This window comes from Ochotona princeps, chromosome 2 (genome assembly GCF_030435755.1).
Source record: "Ochotona princeps isolate mOchPri1 chromosome 2, mOchPri1.hap1, whole genome shotgun sequence".
Lineage (NCBI taxonomy): Eukaryota > Metazoa > Chordata > Mammalia > Lagomorpha > Ochotonidae > Ochotona > Ochotona princeps.
In genome coordinates this window covers 11,343,921-11,362,787 of record NC_080833.1, presented here as the reverse complement: position 1 = coordinate 11,362,787, position 18,867 = coordinate 11,343,921, and the positions used below count along the sequence as shown (strand labels likewise).

At 56.3% G+C, this 18,867-nt stretch overlaps 1 protein-coding gene across 1 annotated transcript in view; it reads right to left on the bottom strand.

The window, feature by feature from the left end:
* Positions 1-18,867, bottom strand: part of IGSF21 (immunoglobin superfamily member 21) — a 197,685-nt gene that overhangs the window by 44,966 nt on the left and 133,852 nt on the right. Inside the window, exon 3 of the mRNA XM_058661021.1 lies at positions 13,828-13,949. Within this exon, the coding sequence (XP_058517004.1) occupies positions 13,828-13,949 (122 nt within the window). The remainder of the gene's footprint in view (positions 1-13,827; positions 13,950-18,867) is intronic.

The window sequence follows — 18,867 nt, the reverse complement described above, 5'->3', positions numbered from 1 at the left end:
AGATATCTTAAAAAAGGGTTATTACTAATTAGTCATGAATCATCTTCATCTCTAACGAAAGGCCTTTGCCAGCTCCAGGGAGTGCAGCCAGGTGCTACAGTTGAACGCACTGAAGCAGTAGGGGCCAGGCTGGGCTGAGACCCACTGGCTGTTTGTTTAAAAAGGAATCAGGCTGTGTTCACAGGCCAGGCAGATGCACGAGAATAGGTTTATCAAGGTGGTTTTCGGTTCCACTGTAATGTAAAATAAATAAGTCAATTTAATGTTTATAGAGTGAGTTATGCCTTATTAGGGACACCGTGAGCTGAGGAAACTTGGCCAAGGCGAAATTTGAGAAATTGGCCCTGGCCAGGAGAGTAATTACAGCAATGCTTTAGCGTGCAGTCCTGCCCACTGATATTTTCATCCTGTCTAATTTATTAGTTTATTAGCTTTATGGTGAATATAGAAAGTTATATCACAACATGGACCTAATTTCATCAGAGCCAAATTTTCGCATCTTCCCTAGATGGCCGTGGCAAAGGGAGGAGACTCCTGCTTGGAAACTGCCTCCAAATCTTCCAGAAGGATTCAGGGCAGAAGTCCAGGGCTCTGGGTACCAGCATAGTGAAGTTGGATGCTACAGGAGAGCAGTGTTGAAGAGCAGAGTCCGGCTACAAGCGCTGGCTCCTCTGCCATCCAGTTATGGGTCTCAAACTCGTACTGAGCATGGCCAGGCCTCAACTGTCTCACGTGTAACACGGGGGCAGCAATCATTCTTATCTCTGTGAAATGGAGATTGTGATGTAACCACAATGTCACTGTGGAGTCTGGCCCCGGGCCTGGCTCAGAGCAGGCATCCAGTAACATGTTTCTGGGAGGAGTGTGGCCAAGTTCCACTCCCATGTCATGGTTCTACATATGTTAATGACTAGGCTCCCATCTCAGGGTATACTCCACCTGGGCCAAGACATTTTATCTCTCTGGGGTAGGTGATGCCACCATGGCCTCCTTTGCAGAGATGGGGAAACTGAGGCACGGGGAGGCGATGTCTTGCTCTGGCTCCCACAGCGCTGGGGTCCGGGTCCCTGGAGGGCCAGTCCTTGGCTGATTCTGCTCTGCCACCTCACATTTGGCTTTTTCACTCTTCAATTCCAGTGCCAGGTGATGCATGCGACAGGTGTCAGGTCCTCAAACCTGTCACGAGCTGGTGGCTCCCCCATCTCTGGAATCCCTTCCCCTCTCTCACCTCCCCTCCACTCTTCCCCCAACCCTCCAAAGGCCAGACCCTCACTTTCCCTCTACCCAATCTGCCTTCTCTCTAGTCCCACACGATACCTGGTGGGTTTGCTCCATGTGCCAGGCTGAGCCCTGGACAGTGGGACGTTGGGATGAACAACATGGAGTACTCATTTCTGTGCACCTACTGTGTGCTAACCAGACCCTGGCAAGGAAAGCAGAGACCCAGAGGGAAGAAGGGGATGGGCCTCACCTGACGGAGAGATAACCTTGGACGTGGTGCTGCTTACTGTCCCATGACAATCACAGCAGTGGTGAGCCGAGTGATCAAGTCCCTGGAACCTGGGACTGCATTTTCTTCTCCAGTGAAAGGGAGCTATACCTGTGTGATAGGGGTATATCTCAAGGTGAGGAGAGGGTCCTGGTGACCCAGAAGGCAGATGCAATGTTACAGCGTGGGAAAGGTTAGGGTCGGAAACACATAAGGACGGCAGCAGAGGGACGAGTAATGCCGGCTCTGAAAGGGGCTTCTGGCTGAACGCTGAGGGCAGGCCCCCGAAAAGCACCAAACGGCAAAGGGGCAGACTCCCCAGGACCTCCAGAAGGAGCTCCGCCCCCACCTGCCCATTGGCTCCAGCCCAGTGAGACCCATTTCTGCTTCTGACCTCCAGCCCTGAAACTGAGTGACTCCAAACCACCATGCCCCTGCGAGGACCACCAGGGGACATGGACATTGTCTCTCATCTTCTCAGTCTCCTGGCGACCACTGCGACCTGGCGAGCACCTTCTCCTGCTTCTAGCACATTCCTGAATTCATTCCCTCAATGTCCACCCAGGTACTAATGATGGACCCAAGGGTATGAGATAAGAGGCGGCAGATTGTTCAAGTTTGTGCTAGACAACAAACACGCAACGCTGGATATGGTGACCCACACCATCAGGGGACAGGAAGGTAAGGGGCAGACGGGGGTGGGGATGCTGTGTTGGACAAGACAGCTACGGAAGAGCTCTGCAGAGACGACATCTGAGAAGATGGACGGACCCTGGACACCTGCAATACTCTAGGTTAAAAAAAAATCCAGGTGACTCACTGGGCTGGAAGATGAGCCCCATCACTACTGAGCTGGCAGCCCTCTCTGCTATGGTTATATGACAAACTGGGACGGAGTCCAGGAGAAGAGAAAATGTAGAGGCCACAGAGGGAGGGGCAGGAGGGCGGGGGGAGGGGCTTCCCAGCAGGGATGGAGGGTTCTGCAGTCTTGGGCATCTAACGAGGGCTTTGACAGGTCCAGAACCCCCCACCACCTGCCCACCCTTGCCCATCAGTCTCTGGAACAGCTGGCAGGGTTCCATGTACACACCTTTTCCCCACCCCCAGGCTGGGCAATGGAGAAATGGAACAGGGAGAGCTAACGGTGTGGCGAGCTCTGATCCTTCCTGCCAGCTCTTCCATGCCAGGACTCACTGGCCTCCCAGCAGCTCTGCCCCTCCTGCCAGATGCTGACTGCTCTGGGGGCCTGTCTTCCACACTTGCCTTCTCCAGGTCACAGCGGAGGCAGCAGCTGGCACAAGGGGTGGAAGGACCAAGGGGTGGGGAAGGATCGAGTTTCGCATCCCAGAGGCCACAGTGCAGGGGCTCGGTGAGGCTGGGGCAGGGGGGATGCAATCGGGTGCTTTCCCAGGGTGTTTGGGGCTGAGATGCCCCTGGATTGAATTTCTCTGTCAGTATGGAGAGGATCAGGTGCTCAGCACCTACCCTGAGGTTGTTAGATGTACAGATAGGGCAGGGCGGGGGGCTTGGGCCCTGGTTAGACCCCTTGTAGCTGTGTGCCCTTGGGCCTGCCAACGTGTCTGAGCTTTATCTTTACTTACAGCCAGAGTCAGGCAGGACCCACCTCATGGCAGCATGTGGGGGACCTGTGTGTGGCTGCGTGCACAGTGCTTGGGGCAAGCAAGCTCCTCACTAAGAGATGGACAAATCTCACCCATAAATGTGGCTCTTGGGACTCCTCAGCTCCCAGGGCCACTGCTTGGCCATTACCCTGGAGGGGAATGCAACAGTCTTGGGATATGGAAGCCCCCAGCCACCTGCGGGAGGCTGGAGGGAAGCAGGGAGTGTAAATTGTCATGGACAGGGCCCCCACCAGCCAGGTGTGGCCCACCGCATCCAGAGCCATTAACCTCCTGCAGAACAAATCACAAAGCCCAGCTGAACCAGCACCCTATTGGTACAGGAAACAAGTGACCCCTTTGTGAATAATAATCTGGAACTTCCACAATGCACACTAGGAGAGGCCATGACAAGGCCAGCTGCTCCCCTTAGCACCCAGATGCGACTCCACAGACCCCGAGGGGCCCTGGACACAGAGCTCAGGCCTCTGCCTCCTCGACCCCAGACCCGGCTGCACATGGAGCCCAGTCCCGCTGGGGGCGCAGTGTATCTCACTGAGGAAGGGGTAGAGGAGAGAGACCCAGGGGACTGCCAGGTCCAGGCCCCGCCCATGTGTGTGCACTGGACAAAAAGGAAACAGGCCCAGAGACGCTTGTATGATGGGCCCAATTACCCCATGTTGTTGTACAGGATTGTCATCCGCTCCCTTGGCTTAGGCGCAGGTCTGACAGCCAGGCCCTTGGACCTGGAGTTCACTTGTCTGCTTAGAAAACCTCTCTTGGCCTCTGGCTATGGAAGGGCTACCCAGGATGAGCTGGGGGAGGGATTCTGGGAAGGCCTGCGTCTGAGAGATGAGAAGGATACCTGTACCAGGATGAACAAATGGGAGTAGTCTCAGAAAAGATCAGTGTTAAGAAGCGCAAACAGGGAAACCGACCGAACAATCAATGCCGTCAGAGGAACAACAGGTGACCCAGGGGAGGTCCTGGAAGGTGCCCCTGCAGAGGTTACCTGGCAGGTCTGGGAGAGGCATAAACAGACGTCCTGAGAAGGGAACATACTTAAGGAGAAGGTCTGGGCGACCAGAGGCTAGCCAGGGTGTGTAGTGTACGCGGCATGTGTGTGACAGATACATGTGTGCATGTCTGTGTGGTGTGTGTGATATGTGTATGTGTGAATGTATGCAGTCGTCGTGGCATATATGTGATGTGGTGTATGTGTGTGCGCATGTGGTATGTGTGGTATGTGTTGCATGTGTGATATATGAATGTGTGTGTGGTGTATGTGGCATGTGGTGTATGTATGTGTGTATGCATGAGTGGTATGTGTGTGAGCAGTGTATGTGGTGTGTGAGGTGAATGTCTGAGTGGGGTACGTGTATATGGTGTACATGAATGTGTGTGTGTGTGTCAAGGAGTGAGCGCGTGGGCTCTCAAGGTACCAGGTTTGCATCTCAAGTGAGCAGGAAGCCCTTGGGGGCTTCATCAGCAGGTGCCGTGAACTGATGTCACCCTGGCTGCTGGGCAGGTGCAGAAGGAACTGAGTGGCAAGGGGCCATGATGCATGGAGAGAGCCAGAGAGAAACCATGCCCATGGCTGGGCGTCAGGAAGCCCTGGGCCTGGCTCCATCACCACCAGGCTGTGTGACCTTGAGTACACAGACACTCAGCGTCTCTGGTGGACTCTTGTTTTTTATGAACTGAAGATGGCTGCCCCGCTTCCGGCTTTGTCTGGTCTCAGCTGAAGGCTGGGTGATGTGCAAGCAGAGGTGATGGTTCCTGTTTTGTATGAAAGTCCAAATGGCTCCCCAACCCTACGAATGGTGAGTTTTAGGTGACTTCTTCCTTGGCTCAGGGTTAGCTCTGCCACTCTTTCATGACCATCCACGCACTCACCCATCTACCTATCTGCTTACACACCACCCGTTTATTCTTGTGCCCATCCGCTCATCCACTCATCCACCCTTCCTTCTGTTCTCCCTTCCCACTACCACCCACCTCTCTCCCGTCACCCAGCCATTTCCAAGTGCTTATTGTATGAGACCATCTCGGACAAGTCACTCCCAGCTCCCGACCCTCAGCTCCTGCTCTCACTCATCTGGATTTTCACAGACCCTCGGGCTCCTGAGGACTGCCCACTGCCCACCTACCCCTCGCTGCCGGGGGCACAGTCGCCTTCCAAGGAGATGAGAGTGCTGCAGGGTGGGGAAGACCCATCAGGCTGCAGTTCTGCGTGAAGCAGAGGTTCGCACCACCCGGGGCGGGTTCTAATGTGGAGACGAGCGCTTTGTTCTGTTTACTAAATTAGGTCTTTCCCAGTCGTTTTCAGCCTTCAGTTTTTTTTTTAAAATGCCAGCAATAAAGTATTTGTGTAATTAGTAATAAAGCTGACAGTCCAGTTCCTGATTTTTCTTTTTTTACTTAGAAGTAAAAGGGTAATGTGTGTGCGTGCTTATTGTCTAATAGTTCTGGCTCCCTAGCTGCAAATGCATAAATTAACTGCCATGGCAGCAAGTCTGTCCCCCAGGCTGGGGGTGGCAGGTGGCAGCCCTGAGCATCGCACAGCGCTGACGGGGTCTCCTGGGAGCAGGAGTCGAGTTTCACACGGGCAGCCGACTTGTTGTGCGTGACCGTATGGGCAGCCCCCCACACACTCAGGTCTTGGGCTCTCATGGGGAGGCTGAGAGATCTGGTCTGGGTGATGGCTCACGGCCATAGGCGGAGCTGTTGACGTCTAGCTGGGGATCACAGCTTCTTTCCTTGGCACCTGTGTGCTGGGGTGCTTGGGCATCTAACCCTTTGGCTCTGGGCACCACTGTATTCCAGTCCTAGCAGCTCCCCACTGGCTTTCACCTCCAGATCCCAGAGCCACACCCCCCACATCACTGTTCATCTACTCCATGCCCGTCCTGCCAGCCTACTTGTTCCAAGTTCATCTCTCTCCTAGGTCGCTCCACCTCCTCTCTAGTCTTTTGGTAACGTAAAACTAAGTGAGACGGGTCTCCAGGACCCTGTGTTACTCGCATCACCACGCAGAGTCTCTGTAAGGACCCAGAATGTTCTACCAGAGCATCCTCACTCTGGGCTGCACACTGGGATCACGTCGGGCAATGCACAACTCTGATGTTGTGGGTCCGTGCCTGGGCACCAGCGGCTGCATCCACCCAGTCCACTGAATAAAGAGTCCCTGCTTTAGCAGAAAGTTCCAGAAGCCAGCTCCATGGGCTCTGGGCTCTGTTGCTTGCCTGTGCCTTCTTCTGCCCTGTTGGAAGGCTCACCAAACTCCCTGCTCATTGGATCAGGTCATGGTCCCCATTGTTTGCTTCTTCTTCTGCCAGGAAGCTCACTCCCTGCCCTCCATGTGGCTGCTTTTCTTGCTGCCCAGGTTACAGAAAGGGACCTGTCTTCCTGGCAGAGCTCCACTGCTCCCTGCATGGTCAGCACGGCCCTGGGGACATTATCTCCATGGGGACAGGGCCTCTGTCCCCCTGATGTCTGCAGTTAAACAAACACATCCCCCCGCCACCAAGGGGGCAAGGAGGGTTCACACTCGTTCTCCTGTGGCAGTGAGATGTGTCGCAGGCAGGGGATGCCTGAGGGTTCACTCTCCTGTGGCAGTGAGATGTGTCGCAGGCAGGGGATGCCTGCATGAGAACTGACTTTGTGCCACCTGTCCAGTGTGGGCCTGACACTGAGCACTGGATGGCACCTGCTAGAAAGGCACCATCACCCTGTATCCCCACCACCGCCCCTCTGTTAGCTGGGTGCCTGCAGGGGAGCAGAGGGCTGCCTAGCTGGGAGGCTCTCTGGGCTCATGGACCAGGCTCTCTCCTCTTCTGGGCTCAGCTTGAGCCCATACGCGGGGTCTGAGATCTGCCCGGTACAGGTTTTGCTGACTGTTTGAAATGGTGATTCCTCCTCTGGATCATGTGTTGCACCATTAACTTAACAGCACTCCCTGAGGCCTTCTGCCGGGAGCTGAGGACTCTGAGGTGAAGGAAGCGTCCCTGAGAGACAAGCTGGCTGGCCCCTGGTCGCTGGGGGCCCAAGGGATGGAGACCCCCTGGTTGCAATTTCCTAGAGCAGCACCAGAGGGCAGCAGACAGCTGCACGCGTGTTTTCTTGCCCCTGGGGGAGGTAGCTAGTGGGTGAAAGGTGGGTTCAGGGAGTCCAAAGGGGTCTCCTTGAGCGTCAGGGGCAAACACAGAATGGGAGGATGGAAGCTGCTTGGTAACAGCTGGGGATTCAATGGAACACCTTGCAATTTCCTGCCTCAAATGCTTCCATTTGCTTCAGACCAAGAAGATGCAGTGCCAATACCTCCAGTGGTACCAAATGTGGAAATGGGGACCCTTGAGACCCCATGGGGCCTGGAGATGCAGGGTCTGTGCTGCAGAGGATTCTGGGGCTACAAACCCAGAGGTGCACGGGTGTGCAAGGGCAGGTGCAGGCATGTGGCTGAGCTGCAGAGGGTGAGAACAGACACATCCTTGGGGGAGTGAGACCCTTGGCGAGGAGTACTAAGGAAACACAGGACACAGTGCTAGGACAATAGTCAAGGAGACGAGCAGAGAAGGAACAGAAGGAAAGTGTGTCTGCTCTGCCAGCGGGAGCCGGGGGGCAGGGTTGTCTTCCGTGGACTTGCCGAGGTCGCTTGTGCAGGCAGCAAGGGGCCTGGTCCTCCCAGGTTGCTCACGGTCTTGGCTGGGGTGTGAGTGGGGTCGGGGGTGTGGGCTGTGGAAAGCCCTACTGGGGCTCTGTGGATCTAATGGGCTGGGGGGGAGAGGGAGCCAGCAGTTGGGGTGGGAAGAGTGTCTCTTTCCAAAAGGATTTAGGCAGAGCAGCAGGAACAAGTAAATGGACTTATCAGCAAGACAAAAAAGGGGGGCCCTGCCCCTACAGGCAAAACCCAGGAGGGCAGCTGAGTACCCACACTGAGCTCCAGCCCGGGCAGTACCTTGCTTTGGGGCCTGGCATAGCCCCTATCCTTGTTCTGCTCTGGGGGTTGTGGTGGCCAGAACTGGGTCCAACCGGAGAGCTGGGTACCCTCCTCCAGGACCCCGTGAGGGAGATGCTTCTGCCCACACCTCCCCCACCGCACTCAGGAAGCTCAGCCCAGCCTGGCACCTGGGCAGTTGAAAATGCCCTGGAGATGACTCTGAGTGGCGTGGGCACCTGGAGCCACCAGGCCCTGGGTCAGGCCATCTGTCCCCCGGGGAGTGGGCTGTGAGGCCACTGGCTAGTCCAGCTCTTTCCTCATCTCCAACCAATTGGGCCTAGCCCCAGGGGCTTCAGAGCCACTGCATGTCAGCCACCAGCTGCCACCAGCTGCAACCAGCAGCTAGAATAATCCATGCCCAGGAACTTCCCACGGGAATCTTTGGCTTCGATGTGCGTGTGGGAGCAGGGGAAGGCAGTGAGTGGAGCAGAGCTTTCCAGATCTGACTGCCAACAGCTGGGATTCCTGATCTCCTCTCTTGGTAGGGCCAAGAACTCGTAATTTTTTTTGTAGCTTCCAAGGTGACCTTAAAACGAGGGCGTTCTTGGACTGGTCTGCATTGTAGACCATCCATCTTGTGGATCAAGGGACCCAATTTCCCCTAGTGGCTGGGTGCAGAACTGCCACCTTCCCTTCCTGCTTTGGAGAAGGGGTCCTGGTGCCCACTTGAGGCTGAAGGTCAGCCAAGAGCCCAGGGTGTTGACAACACACGAGGGCTCCTCTGACACCGCCCCTCTTACTCTCATTCCTGGATGAGTTCTGGAGGGAGACAGAGGACAGGGTCAGGAGAGGCTGTGATCTCAGGGGCTTCCTAAGGGCAGGGCCTGTGTTTGCCCTGCTGCCAGGGGTTTAGCCCAAGCCAAGCGCACGCACGTGTGTGTGTGTGTGTGTGTGTGTCGGCTGAGTGATCAGATGAGCAGAATAAATGAAGGAGCGCTCGTGTGTGAGCGGCCCGTTAGGCGTGTTTGGAGGAAGAAGGCCGTATGGTCTGAGATAATGTGTCAGGGGAGCTGGAGTGCTAGGATTCAGACTTTCAAATTAGCCAGGGGGGGACAATGACACTTCGCTCTGTGCCAACAGCGGAGAAAGAGAGCAGACTGCGCATTCATAGACAGAATTATAGAAGGAACACTGAACTTTACAAAGGCAAAGTCGGCTCTTAGGATGCCTCAGTCAGCATGCCTGCTGAGGTCAAGTCCGTCTTGCCCTTTGGGTGGGCAGAGCAGGGCTGAAGCCATTGTGCAGAGGGAGTGGTCCTGTCACTCCTGGGGCTCACTCCCACCCCTGCGCCCTGGCGCACACAGGCTTCTCCGCCCGGAGCACCTGCTTCCAGCACCCCTGGGTCAAACCTACTCCCCGCTTCCAGAAGCACTGTGGATGTCCCTCTGTGTGATGTCCCCCGTCTTGGCATCCCATGTCTGAGTGTGTCCTTGCGTTGACAGCTACTTATCTCCCTATACTCTCTCACCTTTCTTTCTCTTTTACAAATATTTATTGTTCTTCTCTAGGGTTAGTAGGATAGAAAGGATACAGCCAAGTGCTAAAGGCATGTCAGAGGCCACTGGACCGTGATCGGAGGGCACGACCTTCGAGTACCTGGGATACGGGGCTGGCCAGGACTCCTGGGTGGACCAGGCTTCTTTCTGCTCTCACAGTGTGTGTGCCCTCTGCACTGTTGAGTCTCCCGACATGCCCACCCTCCGTCTCCTCTTGCCCTGACTGGCTTTCCCCAACCTCCTAGGGATCAGGGAGGTGGAGCTCTGCTCTGCCCTCCTCCTGCATCCCAGGCCCCGCCCTGCGCACCCAGATGGTGTGGTCCTCACGCATGCTCACTGGGCAGGGGAATCAGGCCCTGGGCCTCCCTTGTAAAGGCCTCTGTCTCCTTCCATCCTGGAACATCTAACCCACGCTCTTGGCTCAGCAGCCGGGGAGGCTTCTGTGGGTCACATCAGGCCGTGCTGTTGAGGGGCCAGGTTGCCTCCTCCTCCCTGCCCTTGTGTTCTGGGCACCCTGGGTCTCGGGCGGCTCTTCCGTCACCCCAGGGCCTTTGCGCCCTCAGCCTGGGGTGCCCCTTCCACCCGTTAGCCTGCCGGGCTGCTCCTTTTCATCTCTGCATAGAGGGCATCTCCCCAGAGAGGCTGTGGAGCCACCTCCCCTCCCCCTGACCCCTCATCCGTCTCCATCAAGCCCTTCACCAGGCCCATCCCTCATACCCCATCCCCCTCGCTATTTTGCCATGTTCCTGAGTCCACCCTCTTGGCTGCAAGCCTCACACACCCAGGCCTGTCTGTGCTTTGTTGCATCTTCTAACTCCAGTTCCTACTCACTCTCTGGGAGGAGTGAGAGATGTGGCTGTTCAGGGAAGCCTTGAGGCCTGAATGCCTCTTCCAAAGGCATCCCGGTCCTCCAGGGGCGCGGAGAGGGTGGTATCTGCCCTCACTCACACACCCCACAGACATTTACAAGTCATCCACCATGTGTATGTGAGTGTGGGGTGCTATGCCAGGGCCTGTGGGACTTCTAGACCGCTGGGAACAAACTTGGAAATGTTAAAGGATTAACGAGTCTTAGCATGCAAGACTGGCTTCCTGGAGGAAGCAGCACTGAAGCTGAACCTGGATGAACCACAGGAGCCTCGCTGGCCAAGCGCAGTGGGCAAGGTGTGTGGCGATGGCAGCAGGTGGTGGGGTTCAACAATACGCTCCCAAACACCGCAGGCTGACCTGTACATCAGCAGGTGCGGGAAGGACCATGGTCTTCCTCTGGAGCAGGTCGTGTGATTAAAAGGCTCTGTGACAGGCGGCCCTCGTGCAGGAGGAAGGGAATGGGTGCAGAGAGGAACAGACAGGCCTCACTCAGGCCCCCCAGGGACCTCCTTCCACTACTGCCCTTTTGCTCTGGAGACCCCAGACAGACACCCAGAGGGGCAGGAGAGAAAGCTCGTCTCCTCCCCGACACCAGGAAGCTTTGCCCACAGTTCACCTCTGCTCACAGGGCAGAGCCCTCACTCCACTCCTACCTGTGCCCAGCCTGGTGCCAAGCAGCGAGGCAGAGCCAAGGTGGATGCAGAGGTCAGGATGGTGGGTGAGCACCTGTGTTGGCTCTGTTGCCCTGCCTTGGGGTGACCCCTGAGAAGCAGACCTGAAGCAACAAGGATTTGGGAGTGAGCGAGGGGACCCCAGGAAGATGCAAAGGGATGAAGGAAGCCAATATGGGTGCCTTGGTTTGCTCCGAGGGTTGCTAGACACCTGTCTTGTTGGGAGACAGGGCGACACACCTGGTCCCACCAGAAGGGGGAAGGCACCCAAGGTGTATCAGCTACTTCCTCTCCCAGTCGGGGTCCGGGTCCCTGGCACTTGCAGTGCAATCTGTAGGCAGGTGCAGTGGCTTTGGGAAGTCCAGGGAAGATTGTGACCTGCTGCAGTGCCCTAAGAGGGAGAGTAAGGGGTGGTGACACCTGCTAGACCCACTTCCTGAGAGTCTTAGCCCAAGAGCCAGCCTCCCAGGGGAGTTCCCCTGAACAGCATCCGGCGTCTCTGTCCCTCCCGGGTCCTGCACCCTGCACTGTACAGGCACCATTTGGCCTTGGGTCTTTTGGAGAATCTGTGGTGCTGTCTGGTTTTGGGGGCTGACAGCCTCTGTGACCCCAGGTAAAACCGCCCCTTCCGAGTTCTCCTGCCCTATCCCTCGGCACTTTGCACCACACCAGGATCCCACAGGATGTGCAGGGAAGTATGTCTAGAAGCAGCCCATGCTTGCCCGCTCCATCCTAGTTCTGGGTTCCCAGGGGCAGGGAGGGGAAGTAACTCACCCGCGGTCATGCCCCTTGGACCCCCACCTGCTCAGGAGTCCCAAGGGCTCCTTGCTCAGACCCCTCTCCTCCCCAGGAAACTGCTATCTGCCATTACTGGTACAGTCTGCAGCCTCATCGTCTCTCCACTTTCCCCAGCTGAAGAGGGAGCGGCTCAGACAGCTGTGAGCTGGGACCTTCTCTAAGGGAGTTGCATTAATTTGTAAATATCTTCATTTATATGTAAATACGGAGTCCTGGGTGCCCCATCACCAGCTTGCAGCGGGTCCTGCAGTGTGGAGCTCAGCGTGGTGTCTCTCCCAGCCCTGCTGGCTGTGACCTGGTGGACCAAGTCAGAGGGGCTGGGACCTTCACTCTTGGGGTGCTCTATGTCGCTGAGGTTCAGGGAAAAGGCTTGGATTGGAGGGATGCCTGGTCCCTGGCATCCTGAGAAGCCCCCATGCTGTGTGACCTTGGGCCTCTGCTTCCCCAGCTATCAAATAAGGTTCTTGTAGAAAGAGGTACTGACCAAGTACCACCTTTGGGGTCTGAGCAAGATTGTGTCATTCCGGAGGAGGTCCTTGGTCTCTTGACCTTGTTGAACCCTGACCCCTTGGGAAAAGAAAAAAAAAATGGAGCTAGAGAAAATAATAATAATAATAGTAAATATGCTGTTGGCGTTCAAAGGATCATTTATGAAGCTCAGAGAAAGTTAATGCAAGGTTTATGGGCGTCACAGACAAGGTGATTTTGGAAGCTTTTCCCTGCTGGGGGAAGGGAGTGGTCCACACTGGCCCCTTGCCTGGCTGCCCTTATTGGACCCTGAGGAGGCTGTAGCAGGTGTGTGGGCTTGCTCCCTCCTGGAGACCTGGAAATTCAGCCCAGGCATCCATGGATCCCAGGTGGCAGAGGCCAGTAGGAATTCAGGCCACTGAACACACACCTCAGCATTCACACTCCACACTGGGCGCTCCATGGCATTTGGAACCAAGTGGCTCGGGTTGTGTGTGCTGCCAAGGAGCAGTGGCTGGGCTGGGGTTTGGACTCAGATCTTGGAGTCCCAGGGCTGTGCTTTCAACACGCTGGGGGCATGAGGAATGGGGGGTGGACCTGGGATTTTCTGCACAGCCTCTGGGGGTTTCCATCTTGGCATAGGATTTGGAGTCCAGAGGGGCCAGGCGTGGGGGTGCAGGGACTCCCTGCAGAGTTGGGGTGCCAGCAAGCTTGGAGAGGTCCGCTGGCTGCTGACTCTCCATCGCTTTCGGGGCTAGCTATTTCCCCTCTGCCGTGAGCCCTGGCATGTACCGTGGCCGAGTCCTCCCGGCAAGCCCTGGTGCTGTGCTGTCCTTCCCTCCTTCTCCCTCTTGATTGTGACCAACTGTCCTGGGTGTTGCTGGGGTCACAGGTGTTGCAGATCTCCTAGGTGTCATGGATGCGCTTGCATATTTTAGGCACACCCCTCCAATCAGTTTTGTACTGAACTCGGGCTCCCTGATGACCAGGAGGTGGCATCACCCCTTTCCCTGCCCACTGCTGTTTCTGTCTTGAGTCCTGGCTGGGACCCCTAAGGCCTGGGGGTATGAGTTCACTCCAGCCCTGCCGTTCCTGGCTGTGTGACTTCAGAGTCTGCCCATCCTCTCTGGTCCTGCCTGAGTGTCCTTACCTGAAAACGGGTGTGCAAACCCACCCTATGGGATCACCAGGGGAGCTGGCCCAGGGTGCCAATGGTAGGTGGGGGTCGGAGCCTGATGCTCCCCTGCCTCACCCCTCCAGAGGCTGCCGCTGCAGAGAGAGGGTCCTAGCTCTGCCTCCCAGCCTCGGGGACACGCAGCCCAGAGTGCTGAGAGCTGGCTGTGAAGGAAGCCCCCTGCCCGCGTGCCAACCCCGCTGCCCCCACTCCCCACCGCCCGATCCTGACCCCAGAGCTCACCTCACTGTGGATTGGTACACCAGGTCCTCTCTCTTGCGGTAGTTCTCCATGTGGGAGTAGTTGGTGGAGAACATGGCGTCGAAGGTGAAGATCTTCTGTTTGATGGTACCGCCCTCTGTCACCTGCCACAGAGCAAGGGCAGCACAGTGAGTGCCCGGCCAGCCATGGCCACCTCTTTCCCCTGGATGCTGGGGAGAAGCAGGCTGGGACTGCCCGTGCTGTCCACCACCCAGGTGCACCATCTCTCCCGTGTCCCCCAACACATCGGGGCTGTCAGTCATCACTAGAACCCTCCCTCAGCAGAGGGAGACCTGCCCCCACTTCACTGGTGTGCAACCGAGGCTCCGAAGTGTCAGACCATCCAGAGGCAAGGGAGTCGAGAGGGAACAGAGCTGCTTCCTCTCTTGTACCAGGCACTGCCCTTGGGCCCACCTTGCAGGGACGGCCAGCAAAGCTTAGGCAGCAGTGGATAGGGCCAGAAAGTGTGCAAATGGGCTCCCGGTCTGACTCCCAAGACTTCCAGGGCTCCAGAAAAGAAGGAATGAGGGAACAGGCTGGACGGAGGAGAAGCAAGGGGAACTGGGAGCCGGGGTGGATGGGCAGGCATGGTTCCAAGATCTCACAGGGAGACAAAAGTATTTCTGATAAATTTTCCAAAGAGAGGCTTGGAATGGCAGGGGAGCCTAGAGCAGGGACAAGGCAATCACCGAGGGCTTCCTGGAGGAAGCCATGTCTAAGTTGCCTTCAGAAGGAATAACAAAGTGAAAGGTGGGAGGACCTCCCAGGTAGCAGCAAAGGCCCTGAGACAGGTGACAGCAGCATATGCTGCTGAGTGGTAACCCTCTGGACCAATGCTGGGCTCCTAGGCAAGTGAGCTCCTTGTTTCCAAGGCCCGTGGTCCTGTGGAGGAGGAAATCTGGTTCCCAGGAGGGTACTGGGAGTGGGGGCAGGTGGAGGAGAGGGAGGGGGCCCCCCGTGGGGGATGGAGGGAAGAGAGCAGTGTTTGGCACTCGCCCCTCTACTGGCTGCACTCATGATGGGCCAGGAGGGAGCCAGGATGTCCCCAAGGCACCCAGGCACAGGAGACCTCAGCAGGTGACCATAAAGCCGGCATGGGACACCAAGGGCTGGCTGCCCCCTGTCTCTAGTCCCCCGAAAAGCCAGCAAGCCGGCCGCAGTGGTCCCTGGCCCCCAACCTCCGCTGTATCCCCGGCTGCCCGCGCTGCCTCCGCTAATGAAAGTGTTACTCCACAAAGCAGCAAGGTATGTGTTGTCAGGGCTTCAATTATTTATCTGTTTACCCGGCTGCAGCTTTCCGCTTGTCTCAGCAACTCTATTATAGACCGGGAGCCTGCAGCCTCTCGCCGCCCAGCTGGGCTCCGCGCTAACAGCCTGCAATGGGGAGGCCTCATGCCTGGGCCTGGAGAAGCGGAATTAACTCCCCGTGGCTCTGCGTGCTGGAGGCAGGAGGATGGGGGAGGCAGAGGAGGCAGGCAGTGTGGGCAGCTGAGTGGACCCACTTTCTTCCAGGAGCCAGGGCTGGGGCCAGTACGGGTTCTATAGGCAAAGGGGGCAGCTGGGGCTGCGATGCTGTTTGGGAACCCTGGCCCCAGGCACAGCTGGGTTCCCCTGGGCACACCTGCCTGGTGCAGGTGCCTCAGGCAACATAGTCAATGCCATCCAGCCTGCAATTATTTAGCACCAATTGTGAACATGTGTGTGCGACCCTCCCTGGCCTTTCAGGCTCATGAGTAGGGGTAGGTTCAGGGATGCTGGTGTGGCCCCAAGCTCCAAGACCCCAGAGGGTTGGGGTTGGAGGGAGAGCGGCCACTACAGGACTTTGTACACTCAGCTCAGAGCTACACTTGCAGGCTTGCAGGCTTGCCAGCTGGCCCTCTGAAGACCTGGAGCTTCTCACCCGTTTGCCTCCGAGCTGTCAGAAGGCAGGGCACACAACCTCTCACTCTGCCTCTTTTGGAGACAGCAAGAACCTTCTAGAAGAAGAGGCCAGACTGGACTCTCTGCTGTTGGAATCCACACTGGCACACATCCTTTATCCTGAGAATCAAGCTGCACCCAGCTTGATTGTGGGGCTCATGGGGAAACTTGGCAGCGAGTTCGGAGCCATCCATGCCCAATCCAGCGTGCCTTCCTGCTTCTCCATACACCAGCCTGAGGTGGCCCCTCCGGGCACCCCCACCCTTGGCCCACACTTGACCGGTCTTGGTCTTCAACCAGGAGAGGGTTTTGCGCCCCCTTCCTGCCAGCTCTGGACATGGCTGCTGCATCTGGGTGACTGGCCCAGTTTATGACTTTCAGCATTTGCCCCCAAGAGCCCTTTCCCTGTCGGGGCACAGACCCCCCCTTGGCTCTACGTGGTCCACCCAGTGCCCAGGGAGTCATCAGAGCAGCAGATGACAGCATCCTTGTCACCCCATTTTGCAGATGAACACACTGAGGCATGTACAGAGCAAGGGGCCAGAGCCACCCTGGGCACCTGACGCTGGTTCCCAGGGTAGGTCACCCAGTCCACCTGACTGGGCAGGAGAGGTGACTCTGCCCACCAGGGGGCTCAGGGAGGCCAGCGGGGGGCCTGAGAGGTGCCGTCCAGTCATCCCACCACCCACATCCTGTCTCTCTCAGGCACCCTCCGCTAATCCCCTTTGAAAGTACAGCAGCCCTTATCATCCCCATCTCAAATTTCACTCCATTTTTTTTTATTGCACAAAAGAGAAAAACTCTTGTCTGTAAAACTGTCCTCTCAAATTTATTCTCCGGGCTGAGGGTTTTATTACCAGGAAAATACACCGGCACCCACGTGAGCACACCCCCGCACACCCCAGATAAAGTGCCTGAGCCATAAATCGTGGCAAGAAGCCTAGCCAGGGGATCTCAAGGGCAAGCTTGGTGTTTCCGGGGTTTGATTGACAGCCTCTTTGTGGCTAGGTATGGGGGTTCACTGGGAACCCTGGAATCGCTGACCGTGGCTCTGGATATGGAGGAAGAGGGACAGCAAGCTGTATTCGCAGCCCAGGCCGTGGGGCCAGTGGCCATCTGAGAACCTGCTAGTTAAAGGCCCTACAGCAGAAACTAGTGAGTGGGTAGGTGCTAGGCTGCCAGTGGGCTGGGGGTCACCTCCCCTTTCTTTCTAGAAACGTCTCTCCGAGACCCTGGTAGTATCCTGGGCTCCTGGCTTTGCCTTGGCCCAGACTAGTTGGTTGCAAGCATTTGGAGAGCAAAGCAGCAGATAGGGGATTCTCTGTCCCTTCTCTTTTTTCCTTTCTGTGACTCTGATCTTTCAATCAATCAACCTTTCTTTTGATTTTATTAGTCTTATTTTTGAAAGAAATCCCCTGAGGCTGGCAGCCTGGGAAGCAGCAGAAAGAAATGAGCTCGCACAGGTCCAGGGACCTCCTGAGCTTGTTCACCTCCTGCTGGGACCCACAGACCACACCATCAACACAGGGACCAGGGGAGGGGACAGACGGTGCCCGCTGCAGCAGGTGGCAGCCGTGTGGTACTCAGGGATGAAGGATACTCATAGGGAGCCAAGTATTGCTTTAAAGAGAGGGGTGATTGGAGAAGGCTGCCTGGAGGAGGTGGGCCTTTTTCCCTATTTCTGCAAGCCTGATCTCCTCCATCCCCCAGTAGGATCACTGATTATGTTACTAACAATGTGCTCTTCCTCACTGTGCTAGTGCTGCATGGTGAGTGTGAGTGTCCCATGGTGAGTGTGAGTGCCCCATGGTGTGAGTGCTGCATGGTAAGTATGAGTGCCCCACAGTGAGTGTGAGTGCCCCACAGTGAGTGTGAGTGCCCCACAGTGTCCCATGGTGAGTGTGAGTGCCCCACAGTGAGTGTGAGTGCCCCACAGTGTCCCATGGTGAGTGTGAGTGTCCCACGGTGAGTGTGAGTGTCCCACAGTGAGAATGAGTGCTGCCTGGTGAGTGTGAGTGTCCCTTGGTGAGTGTGAGTGCTACACTCACAGTTCATTGGTGCTGTCCTCTTGGTCAGCAAAGGCTCAGGGTTTGGGTTTTTCCTCCCCTGGATTGAAAGGTGCTCCTGAGATGAGGGAATCCACTCATTCATTCACCAAACGAATCTAGAAGGAGGCCTTTCACCGGAGTGTGTCCCAGAGCCTATGCTGTAGCAGGACAGGGTCCTTGGGGGCCCACTCACTGCACATCCCTCAGGGTTTGAACTTGCTGCTTAGCCTGCAAGCATCTGCAGGGTGGGCAGAAATGAGCAGGTGGGGTATTTATGTTCCTATGAGTTGCCAGGCCCTCAGAGCATCGGAAAGAAAAGATATACTCCTGCTTCTGGCCAGAGGAGAGCCGCTGTGCCTGATTTCCATCTGTGCAGGAGCAGCCTGGCTCTGCTGAGACAGTGGTCTGAGACCACACAGCATGAAGCAGCACAACCACAAGAGACCGTCTGACAGCAGCCCACCCCGAGATGTGACATCCCACCCCTCCAGGGTGTGCCCTGAGCCCTGAGTGCTGTGTCTGTCTGTGCACACGCACCTGTGATCACGTTTGACTCACACAGTAGGCCCAGACCTGGAAAGCAGCAGAGCATGGCTCTGGCACTGGAGTCCCTGCTGCCTACGACGTGGGACCTGATGTCACTTCTGGCTTCTCACTTCAGCCTGGTCCGGCCATGGCTGTTGTGGGTGTTTAGGAGTAGACCCTCTCTGTCTCTGTCTCTCTCCCTCCACCTCCCATCTTTTCATCTTTCAAATAAATAAACCTTTTTTAAAAATGTAAAAAAGTAGGCACAGTAAGAAATCAATATTTGCTAATAAACTAGAATGTGGTAACAGTACACTGTGATGGTGGCTATGAGCAGGTGATCTCTCGAACAGGTGATCTAATAACCCAGATGGCCATTAAGTGGCTAACAGGCCATGAGTGTAAATAGCACAGATGCGCTGCGTGAAGGGATGACACTAACGCGGTGCCGTTTTAAAGCTTATGAATTGCTTGCTTCTGGAATTTCCAATCTAACATTTTTGGATCCTGCTCAATCATGGGCAACTTT